General features: G+C 51.4%; 2 protein-coding genes across 5 annotated transcripts in view; one reads left to right on the forward strand and one right to left on the reverse strand.

Moving 5' to 3' along the window:
* The window catches only part of B4GALNT3 (beta-1,4-N-acetyl-galactosaminyltransferase 3), a 90,888-nt gene extending 79,014 nt beyond the window's left edge, over positions 1–11,874 (forward strand). Inside the window, exons 11-20 of the mRNA XM_037846205.1 lie at positions 558–667; positions 1,560–1,660; positions 1,964–2,025; positions 2,663–3,458; positions 5,257–5,576; positions 6,221–6,374; positions 6,631–6,703; positions 7,086–7,239; positions 7,694–7,820; positions 9,682–11,874. Coding sequence (XP_037702133.1) covers positions 558–667; positions 1,560–1,660; positions 1,964–2,025; positions 2,663–3,458; positions 5,257–5,576; positions 6,221–6,374; positions 6,631–6,703; positions 7,086–7,239; positions 7,694–7,820; positions 9,682–9,790 — 2,006 coding nt within the window. The 3' untranslated portion in view covers positions 9,791–11,874. The remainder of the gene's footprint in view (positions 1–557; positions 668–1,559; positions 1,661–1,963; positions 2,026–2,662; positions 3,459–5,256; positions 5,577–6,220; positions 6,375–6,630; positions 6,704–7,085; positions 7,240–7,693; positions 7,821–9,681) is intronic.
* Positions 11,875–12,719: 845 nt separating this feature from the next.
* NINJ2 (ninjurin 2) overlaps positions 12,720–27,529 on the reverse strand; it is a 72,880-nt gene continuing 58,070 nt past the window's right edge. For 3 of the 4 annotated variants that reach the window (XM_037846206.1, XM_037846209.1, XM_037846207.1), the window contains 3 exons: positions 14,373–14,604; positions 13,647–13,831; positions 12,720–13,092 (listed from right to left, as the gene is read on the reverse strand). In XM_037846206.1, coding sequence (XP_037702134.1) covers positions 13,665–13,831; positions 14,373–14,604 — 399 coding nt within the window. In that variant the 3' untranslated portion in view covers positions 12,720–13,092; positions 13,647–13,664. The remainder of the gene's footprint in view (positions 13,093–13,646; positions 13,832–14,372; positions 14,605–27,529) is intronic. The other variant, XM_037846208.1, reaches the window with a different exon arrangement.

Here is a 27,529-nt window from a genome sequence, read left to right on the forward strand (position 1 = left end):
TGCTCCCCGACAGTGCACTGCCAGGCCCTGGGGGTCGGCAGGAGGTGGGGTGGGAAGACGCTGGAGACTGTCCAGTGTCCACGGTATCCTCAGAGTCATAGAGTCTTTCTTTCTCCTTGTAGTGTAAGATGCAACATGCATACAGAAAAATGCAAGCAATGTATATGTACAGTTTAATAGTTATCCAAATTATTACAGAACAAACGTTTGTGTAACCACCACCCAGGACAAGAAGTAGGACTAGGACCCCCAAAGTCCCCTATGCGCCCCTCCCCAATCACAAATGTCATAATTAGACTCCAATTCTTGTCGTCCAATGAGAGAAATAGGTTCATGCTAAAGTATCACTGCCAGGGTCTTCATTTTAAAAGATGACAATTTGAAAAAAAAAACAAAACTGGTTGGTTAGGGGATGCTGAGCCACATGCTCTAGGGTGGAGGCTTTGTGACCTCTTGGATGTTTTTATTAAGGCTACCAGGAGGCGTGTGGCTCTGAGCTAACCCCAGTTTCAGGCTCTCACCCCGCACTCCCATCCTTCTTCCCTTCCTGTGCTCAGTGCCTCTGATCCCCAAGTCCCATCTCCGCCATGTCCTGCCCGATTGTCCCTACAAACCCAGCTACCTGGTGGATGGGCTCCCCCTGCAGCGCTACCAGGGGCTCCGCTTTGTAAGTCTGGGGCCTGGGCAGTGGGGTCGGGGTGGGAGGGGGGTGCTGCCTGAGACCGGGATGGGAGGGGTGAGGCGGACCCCTCCCTCACCCTCACGCCCCATCCCAGTAGACAGCGTGGGCTCCCCGGTTGGGGAGAAGTTGCATCCAAGTTGCGTCTGACCCCAATGGACCGTCCCCTGAGGAAGGGGTACTATGCCTTAGGAGGACACCCCACCCCTACGCCCCCTCGGTCGGGGTGTCAGGTGGGCTGGCCGCAGGCTTCCTGTACTCTCTGTCCTGCCCGGGAGGCCTGCCAGCTGGTCAGCCAGCAGAGTTTATTCAACACGTAGACAAGGCTCCAGGGGAAAGCGAACTATGGAGAAGTCGGCAAATCCATAGCCTCTATGGAAACTGGAGGGGCAGAAAGAGCACCAAACTTCCAGGTCTAGAGATGATTACAAGAGTGCTAGGGGCAGGAAGAAAGGTCAGGGGCCATCCGCCAGGTCAGAGGACAGAAAGGTCAGGGGTCATCCACCAGGTCAGAGGACGGACAGAAGATAGTTGAGAAGGCTTTTTGGTGGAGGTTTAATGGGGGCAAAGGAAGTCGTGTAGTAAGAAGAAGGAGGACGTTCCAGGGCTGTGGGTGGTTGCAGAAGGGGAGCAAGGCGGGAGTAGTGGCTACAGCAGGAGCTGAGGGTCATGTGTTGGGAGCACAACTCAGGGAGCCCCAGGAGAGGAGGCGTAAAAAGTGGAATGAAACCCAATCTGAGTAACACAGACGTTTCACTCAACCCTTCTTTCCCCTCCAAGGACAGGTGCCTACGAGCTAGGGGCAGGCTCAACCCTGGACGACCACCTTCTTATTGAGACCCCACCCTCTTACTCCTGCTGCTTCTTTCCCGACCTCCAGGTTCATCTGTCTTTTGTGTATCCCAATGACTACACACGCCTGAGCCACATGGAGACCCATAACAAATGCTTCTACCAAGAAAGCACCTACTACCAGGACAGGTGAGGGACACTGAACAGGGCAGGACGATGCCTTGTTGGGGGCTCTCCAGGAACCAGGAGAGTTGCCTGGACCAAAGAGGCCACCACAGTGCCCTCCCAGCCCTGGGAATCTGCCCTCGTTGGGGACTCCCTGCCCTCGCTGGGGACTTCCTGCCCTCACAGACATACTCTCCCCCTGCCTCCTTCCTCTGTTTGAGCTCAGGGCACGACTTCAGGCTCCCACTGGGACTTCCCGCAGAGCTAAGGCTGGGCCTGAGGCTTTAGCCTCCCTGTTGCCAATCTGCGTCTCCCTTCCTGCTGTAGGTTCAGCTTTCAGGAGTACATCAAGATTGACCAGCCCGAGCAGCAGGGGCCGGAGCAGCCAGGTACAGAGTGACAGCTGAGGCTTCCAGTTCAGGCTGGGAGGGGCAGCCACAGGCTGTTTCTAGGGGAAGTTCAGACTGTGCCAACCCTGCCCTTGAGTTGCTTAAAATCCAACCCACATAGCCCCTCTCCCTACACCCAAGGGAGGTGAGAGTCTCCAAATCAAGGTGCACCTAGAAAATGACACTATTTTTAGCAGCATGCTGGGGTCAGTGGGAGGGGATTTGGAGCCCTGGAGGAGATTATTTGGGCCCCTTGAGGGGTTGCTTTCCCTGGAACATGACTGGGGAGGCTCTGCTGAGGAGAAGCACTGTCTTCCTGTGGCCCTTCTTCTTGAGGAATTAGGGCATGGCTGGGACCATTTGTTGGGTCTCTACATGTGCCAGGCCCCTGCTCTACATTCCTACGGAGGATGGATTAATATTCCTTTAATGCAGATGGAGAAACGGGTTCGTTAGAGTGGAGTTCCTTGCCCAAGGTCACCCAATAAGTAAGCAGCAGAGCCCGGATTCAGTCCCCGGGCTGGAACCACCGAGTGCGTCACCTAGGTGGTCATCAGCTGTCTGGTAGATCTTGTTGGGAGAAGGTTGAGAACCCTTGACGTAGGGAATGGTGGTTGTTAATGGTGTGGCCTTGCAGGTCTTGAGAAGGGTCTGCTCGAAGAATCCCAGTATGGAGAAGTGGCAGAGGAGTCTCCCATCCCCCATGACCAGAGCTCCAGGGTGCTAGAGGGAAAACAAGTGCCTACATTGACCACGAAGCAGGAGGTCACCGACCACCGTCTCCGGAGCCTGCGGAAGCTACTGGCTCAGCCCCGGGACTCCCTGCTGACCCACTTCTCCAAGCAGAACTCCACAGCATCCTCCCCAGTAAAGAGCAGTGACATCCCAGCCCAGCAGCCAAAGAGGAGAGAGAGAAAACCCAGCCCTGAGCCCGGCCAAGATCTACTTCATTCTGACCAGTGGCCCCCTCGGCACCTGGCAGGGAACCAGCCTCAAATTAAGAGTCAGGGACCCACTGGTGACAGCCCCAGGAAGACTCTGGAGCAGTCCCAGTGGCTGAATCAAGTAGAGTCGTACATTGCAGAGCAGAGAAGGGGTGATAGGAGGGACCCTCAGATCCCCACGAGGGACTGGCCTGAGGAAGATGAGATGATGGTAGCTGCAGGCCAGGAAGGACAGGTGGAGGGAGAAGAAGAGGAGGAAGAAGAGGAAGAGGAAGAGGATATGGGCGAGGTATTTGAATATGTGTCCATGTTTGACCCGGTGGTAAACTGGGAGCAGACCTTCAGTGCCCGGAACCTCGACTTCCAAGCCCAGCGGACTGACTGGATTGACCTGAACTGCAACACGTCTGGCAACCTGCTGCTTCCCGAGCAGGAGGCTCTTGAGGTCACGCAGGTCTTCTTGAAGAAGCTCAACCAGAGGAGCCGGGGGTAAGGTAAAGGGCGCTCCTGGGGCTAGGGTCTGGGGCAGCCAGCAGGCCTGGAGGGCAGACACCCAGGGGCGTTGGCAGGCTCCCCCCACTGCGGGAATAGCTGGAACTTTACCCCCAACCCAGACTCCTGAGAAGGGCACGTGCCCGGGGCTGCCATCCGGAGATGATCTGGACCAGGCAGGGCTTTGTCTCCCCATCAGGCGAGGCCCAGGACATGTGCTGAGAACTGGGGTGGCCCTTGGTTGATGTGGTCGCTCCCTTAGGAAAGATCTTGTGAAGGACAGCAGGCAAAGCAGAGGCTAAAAAAATCAAAATAAAACCCCAGATGTGGGCTAGAAGTGCAGGGGCCTGAGTTATTTGTTCAGTCAACCAAGCAACTTTTTTTTTTTTTTTTTGGAGATAAAATTTACACTTGTCTGGTTTTTAATAGATTCACAGAATTGAGTAACCATCACCACTATCTAATTCCAGAACCTTTTCATCACCTTAAAAAGAAACCCTGTACCCATTAGCAGTCACTCCCCATTCTCCTCTCCCCCAGCCCCTGCTAACCACTAATGCACTTAGTCTCTATGAATTGGCCTATTCTGGACTTTCATATAAATGGAATCATACATCATGTGGCCTTTTGTGTCTGGCTTCTTTCACTTAGAATAATGCTTTCAAGGTTCATTCGTGTTGTATATCAATACTTCATAACTTTTATTGCTGAATTGTATGGATATAGCACTTTCTGTTTATCCATTCCTCGGTTGACAGACATTTGTGTTATTTCCACTTCTTGGCTATTATGGGTAATGCTGCTATGCATATTCATGTGTAAGTTTTTGTGTGGACATATGTTTTCATTTCTCTCTGGTACATACCTAGTAATAGAACTACTGGGTTATATGGTAACTCTATGTTTAATCTTTTGAGAAACTGCCAGACTGTTTTCCCAAGTGGCTGCACCATTTTAAATTCCCACCATCACTGTATAAATGTTCCAATTTCTCCACATCCTCACCACCTACCCATCTTTTGATTATAGCTATCCTTGTGAGAGTGAAGTGGTCTCTTATTGTGGTTTGATTTGTATTTTCCTTATGGCTACTGATGTTCAGCCAACCATTGACACTGATCTCATAACCCATGTGTCTTACATTACTGTTGATTTGAATGGAGCTTTTTATTAATGAGGCTCAACTTCTCAAGAGACCCCTTCACTGGTACCCCTCTTGCACACCTTCGAAACTTAGGATCTTGGAGCTGTAGGAAACTTGAGAGATCATCATGGCTCAATGGGTACAGTTTTTTTTTTAATTCATTTTATTGAGATATATTCACATACCACGCAGTCATACAAAACAAATCGTACATCGGTTGTTCACAGTACCATTAAATACTTGTGCATTCATCACCAAAATCAATCCCTGATACCTTCATTACCACACACAAAAAAATAACAAGAATAATAATTAAAGTGAAAAAGAGCAATTAAAGTAACAAAGAATACTGGGTGCCTTTGTTTGTTTGTTTGTTTCCTTCCCCCATTTTTCTACTCATCCATCCATAAACTAGACAAAGGGGAGTGTGGTCCATATGGCTTTCAATGGGTACACTTTTAAAGATAGAGCCAGTGAACCCTAGTGACGTCAAGCATCTTGCTAGAGGCCCTGCACCTAGCCAGTGACAAACCTAGGACAGGATCCAGGGTCTCAACTCCTGGCCCTGCAGGCTTCCATCATGCATGCTGACCCCCTGTCCCCCCGTGTGGGAAGGGATTACTCGAGCCACCCCACTCCTTTCTGCCGTAGGAGGTACCAGCTCCAGCGTATTGTGAACGTGGAGAAGCGGCAGGACCAGCTGCGTGGGGGCCGCTACCTCCTGGAGCTTGAGCTACTGGAGCAGGGCCGGCGCCTGGTACGGCTCTCGGAGTACGTGTCCACACGAGGCTGGCAGGGCATCGATCGAGCGGACAGGGAGGAGACCGAGGCCCGGAACCTGCAGGGCTTGGTATGGAGCCCACACGACCACCAGAGACATGTCCTGAGCACCCAGGCCTCGGAGCCAAAGCTGTGCTGGCCCCTGGGCTTCTCCTGGAATCACCGAGCCGTGGTCCACTTCATTGTGCCCGGTGAGCTGCAAGCTGAGCAGGTGATATTAGGTGGCAGGGATCCCAACGACGATCGTGAGCTCACTGGCTTGATCTCACAACAACTGTGCAAGGTGCCATTTCACAGTTGAAGAAACTGGCTCACACACAAAAAGCAACTTGTACAAGGTTATGTGGGCAGTGAGTGTTGGAGCTAGGACTAGATGGTGACTTATGGACTGGGGCTCTTTCTTCCATACCTGGGGTTCTATTAGGGGTTACAGCTGGTCTGGGGAAATAAGACAGGGAGGGTACTCAATAGGGTGGGTTGTCTGGTTTTTTATAATGAGAACGGTAACACACAGCAAGACAAGAAATAAAGGATCATAATGAGATGGGCAGGTTGCAGAGTTTGTTAGAGCTCAGCAGGGTTGCACTGAGTTGAACTGATGATGAGCCACCGTCTCACTGGATGCACAAGAGGCAGGAAACAGAGCCCCCTTTTGTGGGTGCACTCTCCCCCCACCCTTCCCTCCCTGGGCTGCATTGCTGAGGGTTTCCCACAGTTGCATCTTCCCTAAGCAGAGGCCTGATGGGACTCCTCACTCGTGTTGGAACCAGGAGTGGAGATGCTCATCTTTTCCCACCTCTGCTTCTTTCTCCCTGCCTGCCCCCCACGGGGGTAGTGAAGAACCAGGCGCGCTGGGTGCAGCAATTCATCAGGGACATGGAAAAGCTGTCCCAGGTCACCGGTGATCCGCACTTCAACATCGTCATCACTGACTACAGCAGTGAGGACATGGATGTTGAGATGGCACTGAAGAGGTCCCGGCTGCGCAGGTGAGGAGGCTGCTGGCCAGGGCATGGCTGGGCCGCCCTCTTCCAAAAGTCCCGGGACTGCCAGGTCCTGCTCAGAGCCAGAAGTCCTACCAGCTTTCCCGATTCCCAGTTTCCAGCTGTCTCCAGAGGGGTCTCCCCTGTCCATAACCCCATCCCAGGAGCATGCAACCTCTCCGCTCCCAGCCTGCCGACTGCCTCCAGGGACCACCATGGTCAGGTCCTGATCCTCACCCTCTCTTCTCTCCTCTCCCGGCAGCTACCAGTACAGGAAGCTAAGTGGGAACTTCGAGCGCTCGGCTGGGCTTCAGGCTGGCATAGACCTGGTGAAGGTGAATGGCTTGGGAGGGGCTTGGGCGATGTGAGTTAGAGAGACATTTGGAGTGTGGGGGGCAGTCAGCTCCTTGGGGAGGAAGGGAATGGGGAGCCGGGGGTCCTCTCTGTTCTGCTGCAGGGCCCAGGCCAGGGTGGGACTAAGCAAAGGGCAGTGGAGCATCTGCCCAATGGTCCAGAGCCCTTGGAGTTGATGGGGGCAGTGGGGGGCGGTGAGCATCACTCCTGATCCTAAGAACCATGGGGGTTGCCCAGTCTTCTGGAAATCTGCCCAACAGTTTATCTGGTGGACATCTGTGAGTCATTCAAATGGGGAAGAGCCTGGGGATTGTCCCAGCCCTGGTCTATGGGGTCTGCTGACCCACCCATATCTGTCCCCAGGACCCCCACAGCATCATCTTCCTCTGTGACCTCCACATCCACTTCCCAGCTGGAGTCATCGATACCATCCGGAAGCACTGCGTGGAGGGCAAGATGGCCTTTGCCCCCATGGTGATGAGGCTGCATTGTGGGGCCACCCCCCAGTGGCCCGAGGGTGAGCCCTGCCCTCGGCTGGGAGGGTGGGAAAGACCCCTCTGGCCTTGCTGGAGGGAGTCATGTCTATGTGTCAGCATCCATCCCCTCCCCAACCCCTCCTGCTGCCTCTGCTCACCTGGACAAACCACCTGTGCTGACAGCCACAGCAGCAGTGGGCAGTTCCTGCCCCATCTTCTCCTTCATTCATTCATCAAATATTTATTAAGCATTTACATGTGTCAGACTGACACTCACCTGTGCCCTCAGAGGCTGCTGTTGTCAGATCCTGTTTATAGGGCTATCACCAACCCTTTGGTCATTCTCTGCTGCTTTTGCTGGCCTATGAACCCCCAGCATCCCTCCTCCATCTTCCAGGAAAGGCTCTAGGAGGGACACAGCCCAGAAACCTTCTTTCCCTTCTTCTGGCTCCATCTGTGAGCCTCATGTCACCTGGGCTTCTTGTCTGTCCACAGGCTACTGGGAGGTGAACGGCTTCGGCCTGCTCGGCATCTACAAGTCAGACCTGGACAGGATCGGAGGCATGAACACCAAGGAGTTCCGAGACCGCTGGGGCGGGGAGGACTGGGAGCTGCTGGACAGGTGATGGGGAAAGGAGGGCAGTTCCCTGTGGGACTTCCATCCCACCCCCTAGGCTGCAGGTGCCCCGTGGGCAGGTCCAGCAGACGCGAGAGAGCCCTAACTTGGAGGAGGCTCTGCCACTCTAGGGGCCCAATTCCCTCCTCACCGCGAGTTAGTGTGTGTATCTGTTGGAGGGGAATACACTTCCTCTGTGACAGGGCTGGCCTAGAAACTAAATGTGCAAAACAGTGCTTGGGAAACTGTCAGGGGGAAAACAAAATCTGTTGAGCCATACAAATGTAAATGATAAATGTCCTCAGTACCAAGCAAGGCACAGTGGGAGAATATGACTACGTTCTCCATAACCAGAGCTGCCCAGAGGAGGAGGAGGAAGAGGAGGAGGAGGAGGAGGTTGTGGGAGTGGAGGAGAGACACAGAGAAAGAAGGGCCAGGAAAGACTTTGAAGCCAGCAAAAGAGACATGTGGGCCATTCAAGGCCAACAAGACATCCATGAGCTTCGAGGTCCCTGGAAGCCAAAGGGGAAGGAGGTTTGGGGGAGGAGGAAATGGTCATTGCGATGAAGAGCCTCAGAGAGAAGGAGAACATAGTACGAGCTGCCGGGCTTAGCAAGCAGGTGAGCAGAGAGTATCTTAGCTGGGAGCAAGGTTTGGAAACACATGGCAGCCGAGGAAGTGGAGGCTGGACTCATTTGACTTTCCTCCTTAAGGAGTTTGCTGCCAAGAGAAGGGGAGGGAGAGAGCCTGACACCTTGAGCTTAGGGACAGGGAAAAGGAGAAAGAGGGAAATGATCCAAGAAAGAAAGGGTCTAATTGCTGGAACAGTGCCCCAGAGAAGGTGGGCAGGCCAGGGCAGGCCCACGGGGTGGGGAGTGGGCACCTGACGAGGAAGAGAGGCCCTTCTTTCTGAGACAGCCACCGCTCGTGCAGTGCCCACTCCTGCTGGGTGATTTATATACATGATCTCGTTTATTCCTCCCCCAAGCTCTTTGAGGTAGGTGTGACTATCTTCATTTTCCAGATGAGAAAACAGCGTCTAGAAGAGAAGCTAGGAACTTGCCCCAAATCTCACAGCTAGTTATTGTCAGAGGCTTAAAAACCAGGTCTGTTTACGTTTTTTTCCCTGGGAGGGGAATGATAATACTAAGAGAATTTCAGGTGAAAAGGAGGGAGGTTGAGGGAGCTCCTATTGGATAAACCAGATCTCATGAGGCTGGATCAAAGTAGATTCCAAAGCAGATGGAAGCCGTGATCTGAGAAGCCTGGTCTGGTGATCACCTCCACCCTAGATCTCTGTGCCGGGCTGGGGAAGACGTAGGCCTCCAGCACAGTTCTCAACTCTCCTGCTTCCTCTGAGGCCCAAGGAGAAAGAGATGCTCCTGGTTCCAGCCACTTCAGCCCTGGGAGAGCAACTCCCAACAGGCTATGTGTATAAAAAGAAACAGGGCGCAGGGGACGATTTCCAGCCCTCTGCCCCCTTCAAACACTGATGGAGCATCTCCTGCAGGCTGAGCTTACCAGGAACTGTGCTTAGCACTTCACAGCCATCATCTCTAATCTCACCACCACCCTCCAGTGTGGATACATCACTGTTACCCTCTTGCTAGAGCTAAGCAGACAGGCCCCGAAAGCTGCTGTGGCTCACACAGAGCTTAGATTCAAACCCAGGCTGGCCGGCTCCAAAGCCCATACTCTCCCCGCTGTACCCTGTGGTGCTCCCCAGACCCGTGGGAAGTGACAGAGCAATGGAGGGACTGGATCTGATGTAGACATAGAAAGGCAGTCACCTTAGGGGCCCAGCCTCTCCCCAGTTGCCTCTTGCACTTCTGCTGGCTCATCCTGCGTTCTCCTGCCCCCAACTCAGGATCCTCCAAGCAGGCCTGGAAGTGGAACGTCTCTCCCTCAGGAATTTCTTCCACCACTTCCATTCCAAGCGAGGCATGTGGAGCCGCCGCCAGATGAGGATGCCGTGATCCGGGGGGCCACCCGCCACAACCACCACGTCCCCCCTGCCCTGCAGTGGCTCCCCTCACCCCCCGGGTTGAGGCTGGAGGAGGGGAGGCAAGGGAACCAGACGTGATGGCTGGGCCCCGAGAGGCCTCGGAGCCGATACCCCCCTCCACTGGGAGCTGCCTCTCAGGGGTGCGGGCGCCAAGACTCCCTCTCCACCCGCTGGGCCTCCGGACGGAAGGACTTTGGGAGAGGGGCCAAGGAGACGGAGCAACTCCTGAGAAGGATGGGGAGTTCAGTCAAGGAGGGGAAGACCGCCCAACAATACCACCCCGCTCCACGAAGGCACCACCAGCACCCCAGGGAGGATCAGCCACATACGGGAAACTCTTCTATTGGGCAGTTTTATTGGGGTTTTTCTTTTTATTTTTTGACAGAAAACCCAAACTGTAACTGCCTAGTTGCTGGCAGACCCAGACTGCCTGTTGGGGGGATGCAGCTGTGCAAGTAGGAGCTCCCCGCTCCATTGCGTACCTCAGGCCCACCCCTGTATAGAGTGTGGCCCTCAGGCCTGGCCCCGGCAGCTGATTTAAACCAGAGAGGCTGGCTCTCCCCAGGCTTGTGCCTTCCAGAGACACATGCATCTCTCCCGGGTAGCCATGACCTGCTGGCCACCAATGAAACCTTACCATCCAGGAGGAGCTAAGTTCAGACTGACTCGAAGCAAGAACTGACATCATCTTCCTGGTGCAGCTGGGGTTGTTGGGAGATGGGAACTGGTGGGCAGTGGGCTCTTCATGCCCCAAGGGAGGTGAAGAAGGGAAGGGGGAAGGAAAGCGCCTCTCCCTTCCCACTCTCTGGGAGTGAGCATAAGAAGAAAGCAGATGTGGAAAAGGATCCATCAACTTCCCTTAGATGAGAGCAGGGATGGGGGCAGGCGGGGAAGGGTGGAAGGGAAGCGGAAAGCCAGTTGGGTCTTCACAGTCCAACATTTCTATGGACTTGTCCAAGCCAGGACAGCCCGGCCACCCAGCAGGGCTGGTGTTAGAAGCAGCGCTGGGTCTGGGCCTTGAGCTGAAGAAAAGGAAGGGGTTTCGGTGAAACCTGAACTGTGAAATGGGGAGCAGGGCAGGAATGGGGACAGGGTGAGAGGTTTGGGAAGATGGTGACTTCTTCCTGAGATATCTTCCCTAGGTGGAAAGGAGCAGGGGGCAAGAAGAAACGGAAAGTGAAGCAGTTTCAGGGAATATAGTAGTTCTTGGCCTTTTCAGCCTACTGCCACCCTCCCCCATCTGATTATCTCCTACTTAGCTTGCACTAATGGTCCCGGATCCCTTGTGGCTGGGGACTTTTCTACTGCTGCTGCTGCCCCCGCTGCTGCTGAGTTCATCAATGGTGCATTGGATGCTGGATCTTGAACTCCAGTGTCTGTTTAGGGGGGTGAGCACAGGCCTCCCTGCTGTGGGGAATGGCTTCTGGGGGTGCAGCAGGGCCCAGAAGTCCACTCAGCTGAGCCCAAGCTCCATGCTGTGACAGAGCCCAAATCACAGTGTTTGGAGCTGCTGATCTACCTAATGGGCTCTTTACTCAATAAGAGCCTGAGCTTGGTAGGAGGGAGAATGAGCCAGTTGAGAACCTTCTAGAGGTTGGGGAGAATCCCTGCCTCCCTCTACAGAATCAGGAAGGACTAAGACTTTTCAATTAATAAGTTGTAACTGATGGAGGCCTTACTAGCCCCCTGAGTTATAGCATTTTGTGGTCTCTGCTCAGGCCTGCTGCCTTCTGGAAAGTAGGCTAAGGCTTCCCTTGGCCAGGTGGGGTGCCAGGTTTCTTTCTGGGCCACTCTCATCCTTGGGCCTCACATGGGAAGGCTTGAAACAGCCCAAACAGCCCTTCTGCTTCACTTCTCCTCCTGATGACCAGGAACCAGCCCACCCTTCCCACTGCCCTGCCCACCACCCCCTCCATACCTGGTCAGTGCCTTGTGCTTGCTGTTTGTTACCTCTACACCATCTGCCTTAGGGGGAGGGCCGACATGACCCCTACTCCATAGGGGAATGTCTTGGGTGGGGGGAGGGAATGGGATGGTGGGAGGGAAAGCATTAAATACAGCATCTTCTTAGGAAAAACAAAGGCTCTTGTGTTTTCCTGTTGCCCATCCATTGGCTGACGGGTCACATCTCTATCCCTCAGCTGTCAGGCCTCTGATGGCCATCACGAGAACACCCCATACCACCCTCCAGTCTTTACCATTATTTGGTGCCTGCTGGGTTGGGGGACAGCCTTCTATGAGCTGTGGGTTTCTCAGAAAGGGGACAACATCATTTCCTGCTCGGGGAGCTCATAGTCAAATAGCATTTTCTGCTTTGGCAGATTAACACCTGTTGGTGGTTTGGGTTGAGAAAGGCTGTGGGGCACACTGGGTGGAAGCTGGATGGGGCCAGAAAGGTTTGGCGAGCAGTTAAGAGGAGCCCAGGTGTGGTTTAGTCTAAAATAGCAGACAATCTACAGACCATTTCCACTTGAGCTGGGGATGCCCTGTTGATGTTTGACAGGTGCAAACATACCTTCCTGATTATATTTGGCCTTGGCAAAGATCAAAATTGGTTTGTATTCCTTGAACACATGCGTAAGACAAGGTGTAAATATGAAAGCTGGACTAGGATTATAGTAGGTTCTTGGAAAGGACTGTGTGTATTGTGTGTACTTGCCTCAAATCGAGAATTAACTTATCTAGAATTGGTGTAGCAGATACTAGCCAAAGGCATCTGGGGCCAGGAACGTTGACTCAGAGTGGGAGCCCACAAAAAAAGGGAGTGATTTTGAAGCCCTCTCTCCCTCTAGGCTGGGGTTTGCTCCTTGAACCCTTTCCGGGACCCAGGTGGACAAGCCATCCAGAGACCAACCTAAATACTTAGATTTTAACAACTGAAGACATAAAGATTGACTCAGTAGATTTGCAGAAACTTTTATAGATACAAGTCCTTCCACTTTACAGAAAGGAAAATTGAAGCCCGGAGTAGAGAAAAGGTATGGCATTGGGTCAGAACCAGAGTTCTTAAGTGGGCAGACTCACCCTTTCTCATATGCTTTAGGTTCAGGAGATGATGCCAGGAGGAAAGGCTGGGGGTACCCCAGGGTGAGCCCAGGACTCCAGACCAAGATGGAATTCACTTAGACTAGTAAAATAGCGCATCTTAATTCAGGTGCTCGTGGGAAGGGAGTGAGGGTATCTGCATCACCCTTACAGGAACTTTCCCGAGAGCTGTGGAAAGTGCCCATCAGCCTGGCAGATCAGGGGGGCAGAAGCAGTCATGCCCAGTACCTGTAGGCGGAAGCAGAGAAGAGGCAATGAGGAGGGCAGACAGACCAGTGCTCCTCAAACTTCAGTGTGCACACGATTCATTGGAAATCTTGTAAATAATACAGATTCTGATTCAGTAGGTCTAGAGTGGGGCCTTAGATTCTGCATTTCCAGTGAGCTCCCAAGAGGTGTGTGTTGATGCTGCTGGTCCATGGACAACATTTTGAGTAGCCAAGACTGCTAGGAACACCAAGGAGAAACCCCACATTTCCTTCTTGCCAGAAGGGCAGAGCCAACCACTATCCACATTGCCTCCCTTCCTACCCCAGGCTAGAAAAAATCCAAGTCTAGAATCCAAGGAGAGTCACTGGTTCACAAAGCACAAGGGGGCTTTCTTTGAGCAGGCATTCCTAAGTCTCAATCCAAGCTCTCCTTCAAGAGCTCCTTGCCCCCTAGATCTATGGCCTTCCCCTTTGCTTAGCAAAGATTTGCACTCTTACCCCGATCCTGCAAAGGTAAGAGAAGGGCCACCTGGGGAGCTCTTGGACCTGGAACCTCCCATCCTTCTCCCTCACCTGGGCCCCACTCTATGTTCAGAGAAGACTCCTTGAAGTCCTGGCTGTGAGGAACCCCGTCTTATGTGCCCCAAAGGCTGTAATGAAGACATTGATGACCACAGTGATGAAGACCAAGGTGGTGGCGGCGTTATTGAGCTGATTCAGCCGCCACTGCTTTTCTACCTCATTCAGGTTCAGCCGTGCTGTTGGGAAGTAGGAGGGGGGTGGTAAGGATCAAGGTGGAGCTTCCCTCACAACATCCACTAGAATTTGGAGAAAGTCTGGCACCTCAGAGACCCACGTGGCAGATTCAGGGGAGATGGGTGGGAGTCATTGGTTTGAGATGACTTTTGCCCTCACTGCCCAGGTCATGGACTATCCACACAGTCTTTACTAGAAATTGGGATTTGGGAACTTAGGCTTGATCTTCTAAGAGTGGGGTTGAGTGCTCATTAAAAGGGCCACAAGGAACTCTGCCGCAATCCACAGGCAAGTTGGTGAGGACAGACATGCAACAGGTACTCATGGAGTGTCCACCCTGTGGGATACCGGGAGATAGGATGGGTGCCAGCCCTCGCTGCATAGGACTTGTTATTTGTAGGTGCAGAGAGCTAACGCTGGGTTAGTGTATGGTTGAGAGTTGGCAGTTGCAAGGCAGGCTGGTATGGGGAGGTGCATGGACCTACTCATCCCACCAGGGGGCACTGAGGCCAAAAGCCTGTCTCCCAGGCCAGGGCTCCTCACCAATGACCACCAGGAGGATTCCGATGACCACCTGCAGGAGCAGGGAGACGCTGATGAGGGAGAGGAGGGTGGTATAGTAATGAGAGGACGGCCCCTGCTCCAGCACTGCTTTCAGCCGCGTGGCGTTGGACATGAATAGTGCCACGTCCAGCATGCTCTCTGCCACGCTCTTCTTGGTGGCATAATGGTTCAGGTTGATGGGCTGGTTCCTCCTGGGGCTGGGGATCCCAGGCTGTAAGGGAGAAAGCACAAGCTTACCAGGGAGGTTCCAGAGGGGGAGCAGTTGAGGAATGGAAAGAGCAGCGAGTTTTTCATTCTTAGCTCTGCCCAAACAAGGGGGGAAACCTAAGGTAAGTAACTCCCTTCTCAGCTTTATGATCTGAAAAAATAGAGATGGACTAGAAAATACTTAAGGACCTTTACACTCTGAAATGATTTCTGTTGTAATTTATATTTTGTGGAGGGTCACCTCTTCCTTCACACCTTCACACATCCATCTGAAGAAAGGGTTCTTAGCTGTTTGACAAATGCACCTTATTTTTCCTGGGCGAAGCCTTAGCACTGGGTTGCTCTCCTCTCCTCTGAGAGGAAAGCATCTGAGAACACACTTGGAGGAGCTCTGAGGCATGCGTGAAATAAGAAAAGATGACTCTTCTCTCAGAAGGATGTGGCCCCAAGGCAGGACACACAGCTTAGCAAATCGAACAAGGGCTGTGTTTCCATCCCACTCACCCCTAGGCCAGGAGCACTGGAGCTCAGCCATACTCAGGTGCATGCACACTGTTTATCTAACTATATCTATTTGTATCTACTTGTCTAATCTATATCATGTATCTATCTCTACCGTCTACTATCTGTCTAATCTGTATCTATTTATACCTATCTGTATCTCTACTATCTAGCTATCTATATCATCTCTATCCATCTATGTATTTATCAATCATTCATCTATTCTTATCTAACATCCATCTATCTATACATCATCCACCTCTATCATCTATCAGTCTATCTGTTGGTCATCTATCATCTGTCTTTCTCTCTATTTCTCTCTATCATAGCACCTGGACACAGGCTGTCAGAACATGTTCACATACTCACAGAGTGCTGCATAATAATTAAATTTATTAATTTAATTTAAAAATTTTGGCTGAATCTGTTGAAGTATAATATACATTTGATTTGACTTTGAAGCATAAAATGAAACTCTTATTTTCAAGAAGCCACCAACCCCCAAAGAAAGACCTACAATATGGGCATACAGTGTGGGTCTCTGGGTTGGGCCAAGAAGTTCAGACTGGATACTGCAAGCAATCTGCAATCACTTGAGATTTCTTTGGCAAGTTTTAGGGAGGTTAAGTAAACAGTGGTACTTGGGATGGATTGGTTCAGGATGACCAGAAGCAGGGAAACCCAATCAAAGGTTATGGTCTTAATTAAGGAATAAGGTGACAAGGATGAATGAGAGTGGTGGTGAGAAAGGAGAGGAAAGGAGGACTTTGAGAGATATTATGGCCTGGAGATAGGAAAGCTAACCCAGAAGATCACCACACAGGGTAAATTTCTGTTGAGTGGACGGACGGATGGATGGATGGATGGATGAGGCATGTCTCAGAGGGTTCTGGATGTGTTCTGCTCCTTATATTCTGTGTGACCCCAACAAGTCACTATACTTCTCTGCCCCTTAGGTGAAACAGAAGCCAAGACCCAGTTGGGAGGAGAGAGAAACATCTGATCAGGACCTTCAAGAGGTCCTCAAATGCAGGGGTCTCCAAACTTTCTTGATAATGCAATCCTAGCATTAAAAAATGTTTTTGACCATGCATCCTTAATCTATGCACATTATTCCATTATAAGTTATATACATATTTATTGGTCTAATATGTATTTTATAAAGCATATACAAAAATAGAAAAATTTAAAGGACTACATAAAAATAAACAGATGTTTATTATTTTCTTATCACATCCCAAAGGATGGTCTTGAGCACCCCACTATCTCACCTGCCTAGCTGCAGACGGAACCAAATCTCTCCTGAGCACACAGAGGGGGACTTCTGTCCTCTTATCCTCCTAAATCTGCCTTCAAAGCTCAGTCCCAAGTCTCCACCCTCCTCATCTCCATTTCTCAGCTCTTGTGGGAGAAGTCTCCTCCTCCTGGCCCTTGTTCCCTTTACCAGGAGGACACACACAGCCCTCACCCACAGCCAAAGCAGGGGCTGGTCCATGGGGGCGCTGAAAAAGAGACCTGGCCTAGGAGCGGGATCGGCCCTAGCAATATAGGCCCCTGGGAACCCCATGTCCACCTCCATGGATCATTCCTGGAAGATCCAAGTGCAAAGGAGTGGCTCTTTCGTTTTGACAAACACTGTCCTCTAGACTCTTAAGTTTTCTATGCAGGGGGTTCTCTGCACCTGCGTTTCTCATCAACATTTTGTACATACAGTACTCCACTTCTGGGCAGGATGGGGGTCACAGAAGGCAATCAGGAGGTAGCCCATGGCTAGTGTCACAATTTGCACATTTTTCCTAAAGAGGTGAGCAGCAGAGGCCCGAGCATACCATTCACTCAGCATAGGTTGAATACTACCTGCCAGGCAGTGCTAGGGGCTTTGAGTGCCCCAGTGGCCGAGGAAGGCCTCGTCGCTGCCCCTCCTCCAGGGACCTGGTGAGCACTGACCTGTTGGGCTGCTGGCCGCTCACATCAGGCCTTGACCTCAAGCGATTTTTCACAGCCACCAAAATCAGACTGGGGTCCAGAGCCTGGAGAAATAAGGCTGTAGCCCTCAAGGAAATTGGGCTCTAGGCCTGAAAAAGAACGGCATGCTCCCCTGTGTTACTTCATGTTTGATTTTTCTGGGACCTGGGTTTCTGGCTGGGCTGTTAGAAGAAGGGAGGACAGAGTGGGAGTGAGGTTGGGTGCAGACATGGGAGGCTGATGCTTCCAAAATGTGGTCTGAGCAAGGCTGGGCTTGTCTGCGGCCAGCTGTCCTGGTTGGTTGGGACCAAGGATTCCCAAAAGCCCTGTGGGCACTGTCTGCCCCCAGGCTGCAGCCTATCCTCCTAGCCCATTTGGTAAAACTTTGTCCCGGGTCACAAAGGATACTCATTAGGCGGGAGAGTATATGGCTCAGCTCCCAAACCTCCCCACAATCCCAAGTGCTTTTTCCACAGGACCAGCCCCGGCACAGCCCCTTAGGAGTTCCCACTCCTCTTCTCCCTCACCCACCATCCCAGTCTGCCCAGTTGCTACAAGCTTTGCATTTTCTCCTTCCAAACCTAGCTCCCGGTCTGATAAACTGACTATGCCAGCAAGACTCTGTTCTCCAAAAATGTGTGTTTTAGCTGTGGGCAAAACCTTAAGCCCAAACATCTAATGGTGTATTTTGAACATTAACCAAATAGAGTGGGGGGATGGGGTGCCTACGTGGGGAACACAGAGATCTTGCCAAGCTCTTCAGAAAATACTGCTATTTGTAAGTTGGAACAAAGCCGGGAGGCGCTTTTTGTTGTTAAATCGATGGGAACTGTTGTTTCAGATGCTCATAGGAGAGTGCAGGCCTCCTCATGTCCTCTCTAAATTTAGGGCCCGCTTTTATGTTAATTTGTGCTGATTCAGGACTGCTTTACGACTGAGGCTGCTTCGTCAGGATCTGTTTGTGATGTTGCGAATCCACCCGCTGCCTCTGTTCTCCTGCAGTTCTCCAGAGTGTCCACATGGGGGCGGGTGGGGCCAAAGAAGTTTCTTCCCCTGGCCTGGCCGCTGCAGCCGCACTGACCGCAGGCTCATGGTTCTCCTGATAGGACAGGATTGCTGGGAAACCTGGACGCCCGGGTGCCAGGGACGGGAGCCTGGTTCACAAGCATGGATAGGCCAACCTAAAACCCACCAGCGTGTCAAATGGGGCTTCAAGAATGGACCAATACTGACATGGGGGGCTGGGGTGCGGTGGGGCCAGAGGATAAAGGAGGGAGGGGAACTTGGGGAAAGAGCCTACTGGCTTAACTTGCAGCAGGGTTGTGGTTAGAAGGAAAAGATTGTAAAAGGGGTCCCTCCTGTCAGCATCTTTAAAAGCAGGGAAAGGGTTTTCTTAATCCGTCTGGGCCAGATTAGGTGCAGCTCAACCCAAAGGCAGAGGGATGGATGAAATGACCTCACAACCCTCTCTTATAACCTGAGGATTGAATTGGGTATACCTCTAAATCCCATAGGATGCCACACTTTTTACCCAGAGCCCACAGACTGGGGGCACCTGACGAGGGGTCAGGAAAAGAGAGGAGGATAAGGGTGGCAGGCAGGGCGGCCCTTGCTTCTGCCTCAGAGGAGCTGGGCCTTTAAGGCCAGGCTCCAGCAGGCCATGGAGAACAAAGGCAAGCAGAGCCACCCAGTGTGAGTCACAGGGACTTGGGCTCCCGCCCACCCACCGCCCTCTTCTTGGCCCCAGCCCCTCCCCGGGCTGCTGGGCCGCTTTGGAGGCTGCACCACATCCACCTGCTGCAGCCTGCATGGCCTGTCTGCCAGAGTTGCCCTGGGGTGGGCTAGAGGCTTGCCCCCACCTCAAACCCTGCATTCCCCTCCTCTCCAGCTGCTGGCCCTTTTCATCTTGTTCTCTCAGGGCAGGAGGCTGGGGGCCCACAGCGCTTGGTTCTGGGCCCGGCTCTGCCTGGGACTTTGTGCCTTGGTTTCCCCATCCATAAACTGGGAGGAAAATCCCATCTCTGGAGGGTTGGGGGTTATGGAGAGAATGAATGAGACTTTGTTCCTCCCCAAAAGGAAAGAGAACTCCAGGCTGTTCTCTTTTTTTGTTGTTGTTCCAGTCTGAGGATGTATCTCTCCATGTGCTCTGCCTCTAGCCCACCGCACCAGACCCTTCCACTTTTTCTCAAGGACAACTGGAGGCTGGAGCAGAGACTTATTCTCTTCAGCCCCTAGGGTCCCTGTTTTAAAATGTACATAGCCCTGGGAAAGGCAGCTCATCAAAGCCCTGCTAAACCAGTAACACCCGAACACCAGACAGGGAATTTTGGAGCGGGCATGGATGTGGGGGTGATGGGAACAGACCCAGAGGTCAGTTCCAGAGTGCCACAGGGGCTCTGGGCAAAAGAGGACATGGGTTTGGTGTTTGGGGTGGGTTAAGTGGGGCAGGGGAGGGATGAAGCAAGGGAGGTGGCGGCACGATGGACCCACTCCGTTTCCCCTTTTGCCCCATTCCTGGGCCTGCCCCCACACAATCACTTCCCTCCCTCTTCCTCACTCTTCCCTCAGGTTCCAGCTTAGACTTCCCAGCTCCCAAGGCTGGTGTGGATTCTATCCCTTGAAGTCATGGATTGCTCCATTGTTCTGCCAGACAATTATTTATCCGTTAATGTTTGTTGGCCTATTATTTGTTTCTTTACATAATTTAAGTTGGATAGGAGAGGAATGCCTCTTTTAACAGAAAAATAAACATGTTTTTACATTGTTGACACTATAATCAGAGGAGACCTCCATGTCCCCAACAGATCATTCTGCCCTCTCTTGGAAACAAGATTACAGGGATATCCTCCCCAGAGGGTCCTGGAGGTCAACCCTGGAGGGGTAACTATCCAACCGAAAGGCCATGAATCCGCCCCTCCGTGTTCAGGACCCACAGGCAGCGAGTGCCCTGTGGAGAGGGGGGGACCCAGTTAGCAAACAAAGATCGGGGTCTGTGGCAGCTAGGAGGGTATCGAGGAGGGCACCTGTACCCAGCCAGGTTCAGATCCTGGCTCTGCTCCCCTCACTGGGCTCCTTTTCCTATCTGTAAGATGAGGGCATGGAATAAGTGATTTCTTGGGTCCCTTCTGGCAGAGGATGATCTAGGAGTGGGGAAATCCTTCCCCTGAGCTGGGAATCTCAGGGGCTAAGAGGCAGAGGTAGGGCAGCCATGGGGCCAGGCCAGGGGCAGCTCCAAGACATTGGTAGCTCTCTGATGAGTCTGGGGACCACAGTAGTTCCTACTTAGGGAGTGCACGCCCTGTGCCTGGCACAGGGTTAAACATGGGACATGAGTCATCTTATCTAGACCTCAGGACAACCCTGTGAAGTAGACAAGGGTGTACTTAACATGGTTGAGAAACTGAGGCTCAGAGAGCCTAATTAACTTGCCCAAGGTCACAAAGAACAGTTTTCATCCCAGTTCTCTATACCAGAGCCTAGAAGTTTAACCCCTTCTTTACCAGCTCCCAGAAGTTGAAGATATAATCCCTGTCTCCAGGGAATTTAGGATCGAAAGATAAACATATGTGGTCTAAGGCTAGATGAGACAATTAAATAGCCCCACGAGGGTACATATGTACACTTGCCAAGATTAGGTAAAATGCTCCAGGTGATTTTAAAAACTTGCCTTAGGCATGTCTGAATCTACAGTGAGGCTGAGTTCCTGACTCAGAGTCTAAAGGCCTAGGTTCAAACTAGGTTCTAGGTAGCTAGAAGAATAGGGTTGAGAGAGAGAGAGACTTTTCACTCTGCTTTTTGAATTTTGAACCATGTAAATGTTTAAACTATTTAAAACATAATTCAAAACAAAACCAAAACAACCATGAACCCCACCCCACCCCAAGAAAGACCAATGCAATGATAGGTGAAAATAAAGCAGAATTTATAACTTCACCTTGCCCAGGCCTCAGCTTCTCCATCTGTGAAAAGGGAATAAATGTCTGCCCTGCCTACCACAAGCGCTCTTAAAAAGATCAAGGAGATAACGTGGGCGGACATGCTTTGAAAACTGTAAAGTATTAAGCAAATAGGAGACCAGAGAGGAGTTGCTCCCACTCAGGGTTATGCTCCCACCTGTGGGCCTAGAGGCATTTAAAATAACATGCTCTGACTCAGGGCCTGTTGCAGCCAAAATTTTGAAGTCGGCCACACAGCCTCTTCTGAAATGCTTCTCCGTCCCCATCTGGCAGCCTCTCTCACCCATCTCTGAAGGAGGGAAATGCTCAGACCAAGCAGCCTTCCTTGGACCTCCAGGGTCTCTGTTCTTTGTTTGTGGGCAGTGCCACAGACCTCTTTCTCCCCTGGCCCCCACCTACGTCTCTAGCCTGGCACCCAGCTCTTCCTCCCACCCAGGAGTGGGCAGAGAGCTAGTGCTGTGCCAGGCACCGCAGAGCTCAGCAGCTCTGGGCCACACCAGATTACTCACTGTTCCCCGATCTCACCCCACCCTTCCGAGCCTGATCCTACTCCGCTCCAGGACTAAAGGCTTTTCTCCCCGTTCCCCTTGGAGGGAACCTCTCCTCTCTTCCAGACCCCATCCACGCAGCACCCTGCCCAGCACCCCCCCTCCCATGCTAGGGCTGCCCTTGGGCATTGTTTCAGCCCCTCTACCATGAAGACTCTACCTCCCATGTCCCTGGGTGCCCATTGGTGCCCAGCACAGTGCCCTGCTCATTTATTGTTAGGTGTGCAATAAATAAGTGTGGAGTTCAACTTTTTATTTGAAAGAGTTATTTCCACAATATGTCGCCTCTCTTGGGAGTGCTTACATTTTCAAGAGGCAAAGGAAGGCTCTCTAATGGTGGGATTCTGGGCACAGTGGTTAAGGGGAGTGGTGTTTGGGCAGTGATAGCCCTTTCTTGCCAAGCACCCTCATCTTTGCAACACCCTCCAGGGGGGAGCCTGGGGGAATGAATGACTCAGGCTGGAAGTTGCCACGGGTCTTCTGGCCAAAACCTGCAAAGGCCCAGCCCCCTGAGGCCTTCAGTCTGGGGCAGGTCACATGCTCTGACAACACAGCCTCCCCACCCCACCCCGGCTGGGGGCCAAGGCAGAAGCTCCAGTCCTCAGAATCAACAGCCTCTAATTCACCTGGGGCGGGGTGTCTATGGCCTGCTATTCCAGTAATTATACCCGACTGGCCCAGAAATGTCCTCCAAGCCCTGCCTGCACCCTGGATGCTGCATGCCAGGCCTGAGGGCAACCCGGCTCTAGGGCAGTGGGGGAGCCAACCCCGGGGAAGGAGTCCTGCAGTGCCCCTGTTGTCCACCAGGGGGCCGCAGGCAAATGCTCATCAGGGTCTAGATTAGTTCAACCTGCCCAGGGCCACAACTCCTGGAGGGAATCCAAGCCCTTTGACCCCTTCATGAATGCAGGAGGGTTTTTCCTAAGGAAGGTGGGCTGTAAATGTAGAAATGGGGGTGGAGCGTGCAGGGAGGGACAGGAAGCCCATGGAACCTGTTTTCTCTTTCCTAGGAAGTGTTTACCCCTCCCTTGGAAAAGATCACTTGTGAAGGGCTTTCTGGAAAGACTGTCTCCTCATAATTCTCTGCTCTCTCCCCACCCTAAACAAGAATGCTTTCAGAATTAGAATTAGGACCTTGCTCTGGGCCAGCCACCTGGCATTTTGCTCTAGGTCCCACTTTGGCTTTGGGCTTCTCGGCAGCATGCCCCTCTTCCTCCCAGCCCATCTCTGCTCATTGTAATCCTGAGCTCATACATCAAGGACCTGCAAGTCAAGCTGAAATTTAATCAGTGATAGTTAAATAATGATAATGCTGTATGGCAGGCACAACCCCCACAGAACGGGAATTAAAGTGCCATGTACAAGTGAGGGAATTGAGGCTCAGAGAGATTAACAGTCCCAAATCTCTAGATAGTAAGGCACAATCTGGTGTCAAAATCCTAAACTTATATTCTTTATTCTGTATACCAACGGTTCTCAATGCGTGGCCCCAGAAGCAGCAGCAGCACCTGGGAACTTGCTAGAAATGCAAATTCTCAAGTTCCACCAAGACCCACTGAATCAGAGACTCTTGGGGTGGAGCCTAGCAATCCAGGTTTTTACAGTTCGACCAGGTGAGTATGATGCTCTAGCTTGAGGACCATGGGTCAGTCTAAGCTGCCAAACCACAGCAGGAGTGGTCAGTGCTTGGGTACTTCCGGCAGCTAAGGACTGTGCTAGACACTTTCACATTGGTTTTGTCATTGAGTTCTCTTAACAACCCCGATTTTACAGATGAGGACATTGAGGCCAGAACGATTCAGTAATTTTACCTATGACCACCCAGTTTTTAAGTATGAGAGCAGGGATTTGAATCCAGGCTGGGGATGGGGCCTGTGTCCTTAATCACTACACCATACAGCCCCTGGAAGCACAAGCTGGGTGAACCCCTCCAAGGCAGGGACTGGGCTAAAGTAGTTATAGGTAACTTATCTAGATCTTTCGTCACAATAGTGAATAAATCAAGACATGTATTCATTCCAGTAGTCCTTGTCCCAAAGCTGCCAGCTGCTATATCCTGTGTCAAGGCTCTGGTTTATTTCCTCTTAGGTCCTTTCCACATCCTCACTCAGGAACATTTATTGAGCCTCTCCTGTTTTTTAGAGCCTTATGTTAGATTTTATGGTGGACCCTAAATCCACATAGGAAGCCTAAACACAGATAAGTGAAAATGACTTTTTAGAACTATTAATTATAAAGCAAAATATCAACATTCCTCAGGTCAGTGTATATGAGTTTTGTATGTCCCCACTAGATTATATGTTTCCAAAAGGTGAGAATTATTTCTTTGGAATTTAAGGCAATTAGAACAAGAAGCAGTGAGTGTTGTGCCTACAATCTCTGGCTGCAGTCCAGGGCAGAACACCTCATGAAGTGGATGATATCTGATAGTGCCATGGGAAAAAGGGAAGGTGGTGAATTTCCCACCCCTCCCAGCCCTACCCAGAGCCTGCCAAGATTCCTACTCAGTTCAGTTCCAAAACATGCTTTCAGCTCGGGTCGTGTGGTGGGCATCTAGGATACAACAAAGATTGCTGCCTTGCCTATATCCTCATTTCCCTAATCCCCGAAAATAAGAAGAATTAGCAGAGAATAAAGGGTATAAAGGGGAAAGACAGGAGATAAAAAGACCTTTTCCATCCCGTTCCACTAGGTAAGCTTCCTGGGAACAAGGACTTTATCTGTCTTGTTCACCGCTGTACCCCAGAGCCTGACACATGGCCTGGCATGCCGAATGAATGAATGAATGAATGAATGATACATTTCTCACCTGCTGTATTCATTCAGAAGGGCCAGCTGAGCAACAAGACCTTCTTAAATGGAGCCCTCTGGGTGTCAGTAAATGACTGTTTTACGTGGCCATAGTCCACTCCTGCCTGCCCCCTCAGTATGCCATCTCAGGTTCAGCATGTGTGTGTGTCCCTGTGGTCAGCAGCATTCTGGGTCCTGGCCGTAGAGAAGGATGGGGTGAAACTCACAGGTAGAAGCCCAGCTGCAGTTCCAGGGACAGGTAAGATCAAGACAGATACACGTCCCTGGAGCATGGAGTCCCAGGGATCAGAGCCAGGGTAGAAACAGCCTTCAAGGGGTCCTTCCTGATCGGTCTGCCAGCCCTGAGCCAGCTGCCCCCTAGAGGCCTCAGCCCACCTGGTTTGCCCCAGAGCTAGAAGTCACCCTTCCCGCCATGTGGCCCAGCAGATCCAGCCGGGGTTCCCAGGCTGAGGCTCTTCCTTCCTTCCTTCCCTGGGATTGGAACATAGCTCTTAAGGTACAAAACCACCTTCTCCCAGAGCCAACACTGCACCCTGAGCGGCAGCTCTTGTGTATGTAGTGGGCCAGGGTCTAGGGGAAATTAATTTGAATGAACAAGTCAAGGGATCTGAATTGAGCCTGGCTGCAATTTCTTTCCTCAGAGCATTGGGGGGGAGGGGGGGTGTCACGTGATCTCCTGCAGCACACTTTCCTCTTCTGTAGAATGAGGGGATACCACCCCTTCTCCCTACCATGTCCCCAGGTGTTTGTGACAGGCATGAGCTGGGAAAGCTCAGAACCTCTTCTAAACTCAGCAAATCCCTCAGCAAAAACCCTGCAAGTCCCAGGCCAGGTCTACCCAAAACCCCAAGGGATCCTCTAGAACTGAATTCAACAGGGATGCTGAACATGTTAAACATCCCAGCCTCTAGAATGCTTCCACATTTACAGCTTATCTTTTAATAACCGCATTTATTTAGCATTTCCTTTGTTCAGAGACTCAACTAAGTGTTTTATATGTATTATCTAATTTACTATTCACAGCAACCTTAAGAGGGGGAAATTTAGGCTCAAAGAGATGAAGTAACTTGCCCGAGGTCACACAGCAAGAAGATAGGGGAGCTAAGATTTGAACCCAGGTCAAACACCCTGCTCTTAACTACTGTGCTATTCTGACACTTTGGTTTAGCTCTTGTTCTTTTGCAACCTTCTTGGAAAGCCAGAGCCCTTGGGAAATATTTCTCCTAATGCCTAGCACAGTGTTTGGCCAGTAGCAGGGGCAGTAATGAATGAATTCTAGCTCTGCTCTTTGCCACTGGCCCAGAACCAAGCTGGGTTAAAAAGCCCAGGGCCATGCCCCAGGGCAACTGAGCAGTTGTCAGGTCACTGCCGTGCCCTCCACCCTCTTTCTAAAAATATAAAAGCCCATGAGCCCTCCAAGGTCACCGAAGAGATATCCAGTTGCTCTCTGGGGTTGGTCCTGTATAGCCTGATCCTGCCACCTGGCACCTGCTCCCTCTGGACCTCCTGCCTGACAGCTGACGCCTGTCATCCCTGTATAACTGCTCACTGCAAGGCAAAGTTCAGTTTTTGCAGAGTTGGGAAGTCCTGAGCAGCCAGCCTCGCCCGTGCTGGACACCAGGGTTGGTACAGTCTCAGGATCTTTTCCCTAAGCCCAGTTAAAGCAAATTCCTCTTTGTTGCCGGGACTCCACTTCCACAGCCATAAGATGGAGGCTGTCAGTCCCTCCAGCCCCTTGGAGTTTGAGCAGTAGCCTGCTTCTGGGAAAAGGACACTAGCTTTGGAGTCAGGACACCTGGGGTCAAACCCAGCACTGTTCCCTTCACAGCTGCATGACCTCAGACCTCATGTTACTTACCTATTAAAAAATGGGAATAATAAGATTACAAAACAGTGTGATAGTATTATCCTTTCTCTAAAAACCTATTTATATATGTAAATAAGTCTGGATGCATGTGGACTGAAATATTAACAATGTTATCTCTCAGTGGTAGGCTAGCAGGTATCCTTTTCCTATTGGCTTTAGTGAATTTTCTATTTTTTTTTCAGTGAACATATGCGGTAAAAGAAAAATGTTAAAACAACTCCACAATTGGAATCTAAGTATCTGTCTTGCTTCATAGGACTGCTGGGAGAATAATATACATGAAAGTGGTTTACAAACTGTAAAGTGCTTTGTGAGTATAAGCACTTTATAGTGCTAATTAATATTGTTATTCTTAATATAATTTTTCCTGAGGGCCTCCTGGAACTACAGGGGTGGTGGAGAATAATTTCCCTTCCATGCCACTCCTGGATACCTTGTTGTTTGGGAGCATCGCCCTGGACCTCACTGTTGGCTCCGTCCTCATCAGGTGGGAGAGAATGATGGTAGACATGACTCCCTGACACCCACCTATGGCTTGGGCATATGGGGTAACCACCTGGCCCACTGTGTGGGCGAATCAGCAGCACTGATTGAGCACCCATTGCGTGCCATGCCTTGTAATTGCTTATGAGAAGACAGCTCTATCTCCTTTCTGGTTGGTCAACAAACATTTATAAAGTATCTGTCTCTCTTGAGCCAGTTGGAGAACAGAGGGCTTGGCATGCAGATGAATAATTCAGACGGGGAGCTTGGGATTAATTGTGGAAAGGGATGGCTGCCCTGTGAGAGATGCAGATGAAGTGGGAAGACAGAGGTGCCTTCGTGAACCTCAATATCATCTTAGCTGGGCGCTGAAGAACACAGAAAATCCTTCCAAGCACAGAGTCCCTGCCTTGGACATACGCACTGGCAAAATGTATTAATGTAACCCAACCCCCCAGCAGGACCGTCTACATTATTTGCAGAGTAAAATGTACTAAGAATTTCAAGGCAGCAGAGCATTAAACCAAGGGTGGGGTCCTTCACAGCAGGCCCATGTGCCTGCACGGGTCACATGCCCTGCCTACCAGCAAGTGCAGAGATAAGGATTAAGGCTGTCTGTTGTCAAGGACACGGCAGGCCTTGGGAAGTCCTGTGACTGCTTCATTGTTTGCGTCCTGGGTGGGGACTGGCTTCCAGAAGATGAGCTAATTTAGCCAGGTCTGCTGAACATTTCTTTGGCAGACAGTGGATGTCCTGCCTCTCTCATTTATCATCATCAGATAATGTCTCATCATCATA

The sequence above is a fragment of the Choloepus didactylus genome, chromosome 8 (assembly GCF_015220235.1).
Source record: "Choloepus didactylus isolate mChoDid1 chromosome 8, mChoDid1.pri, whole genome shotgun sequence".
In the NCBI taxonomy this organism is placed as follows: domain Eukaryota; kingdom Metazoa; phylum Chordata; class Mammalia; order Pilosa; family Megalonychidae; genus Choloepus; species Choloepus didactylus.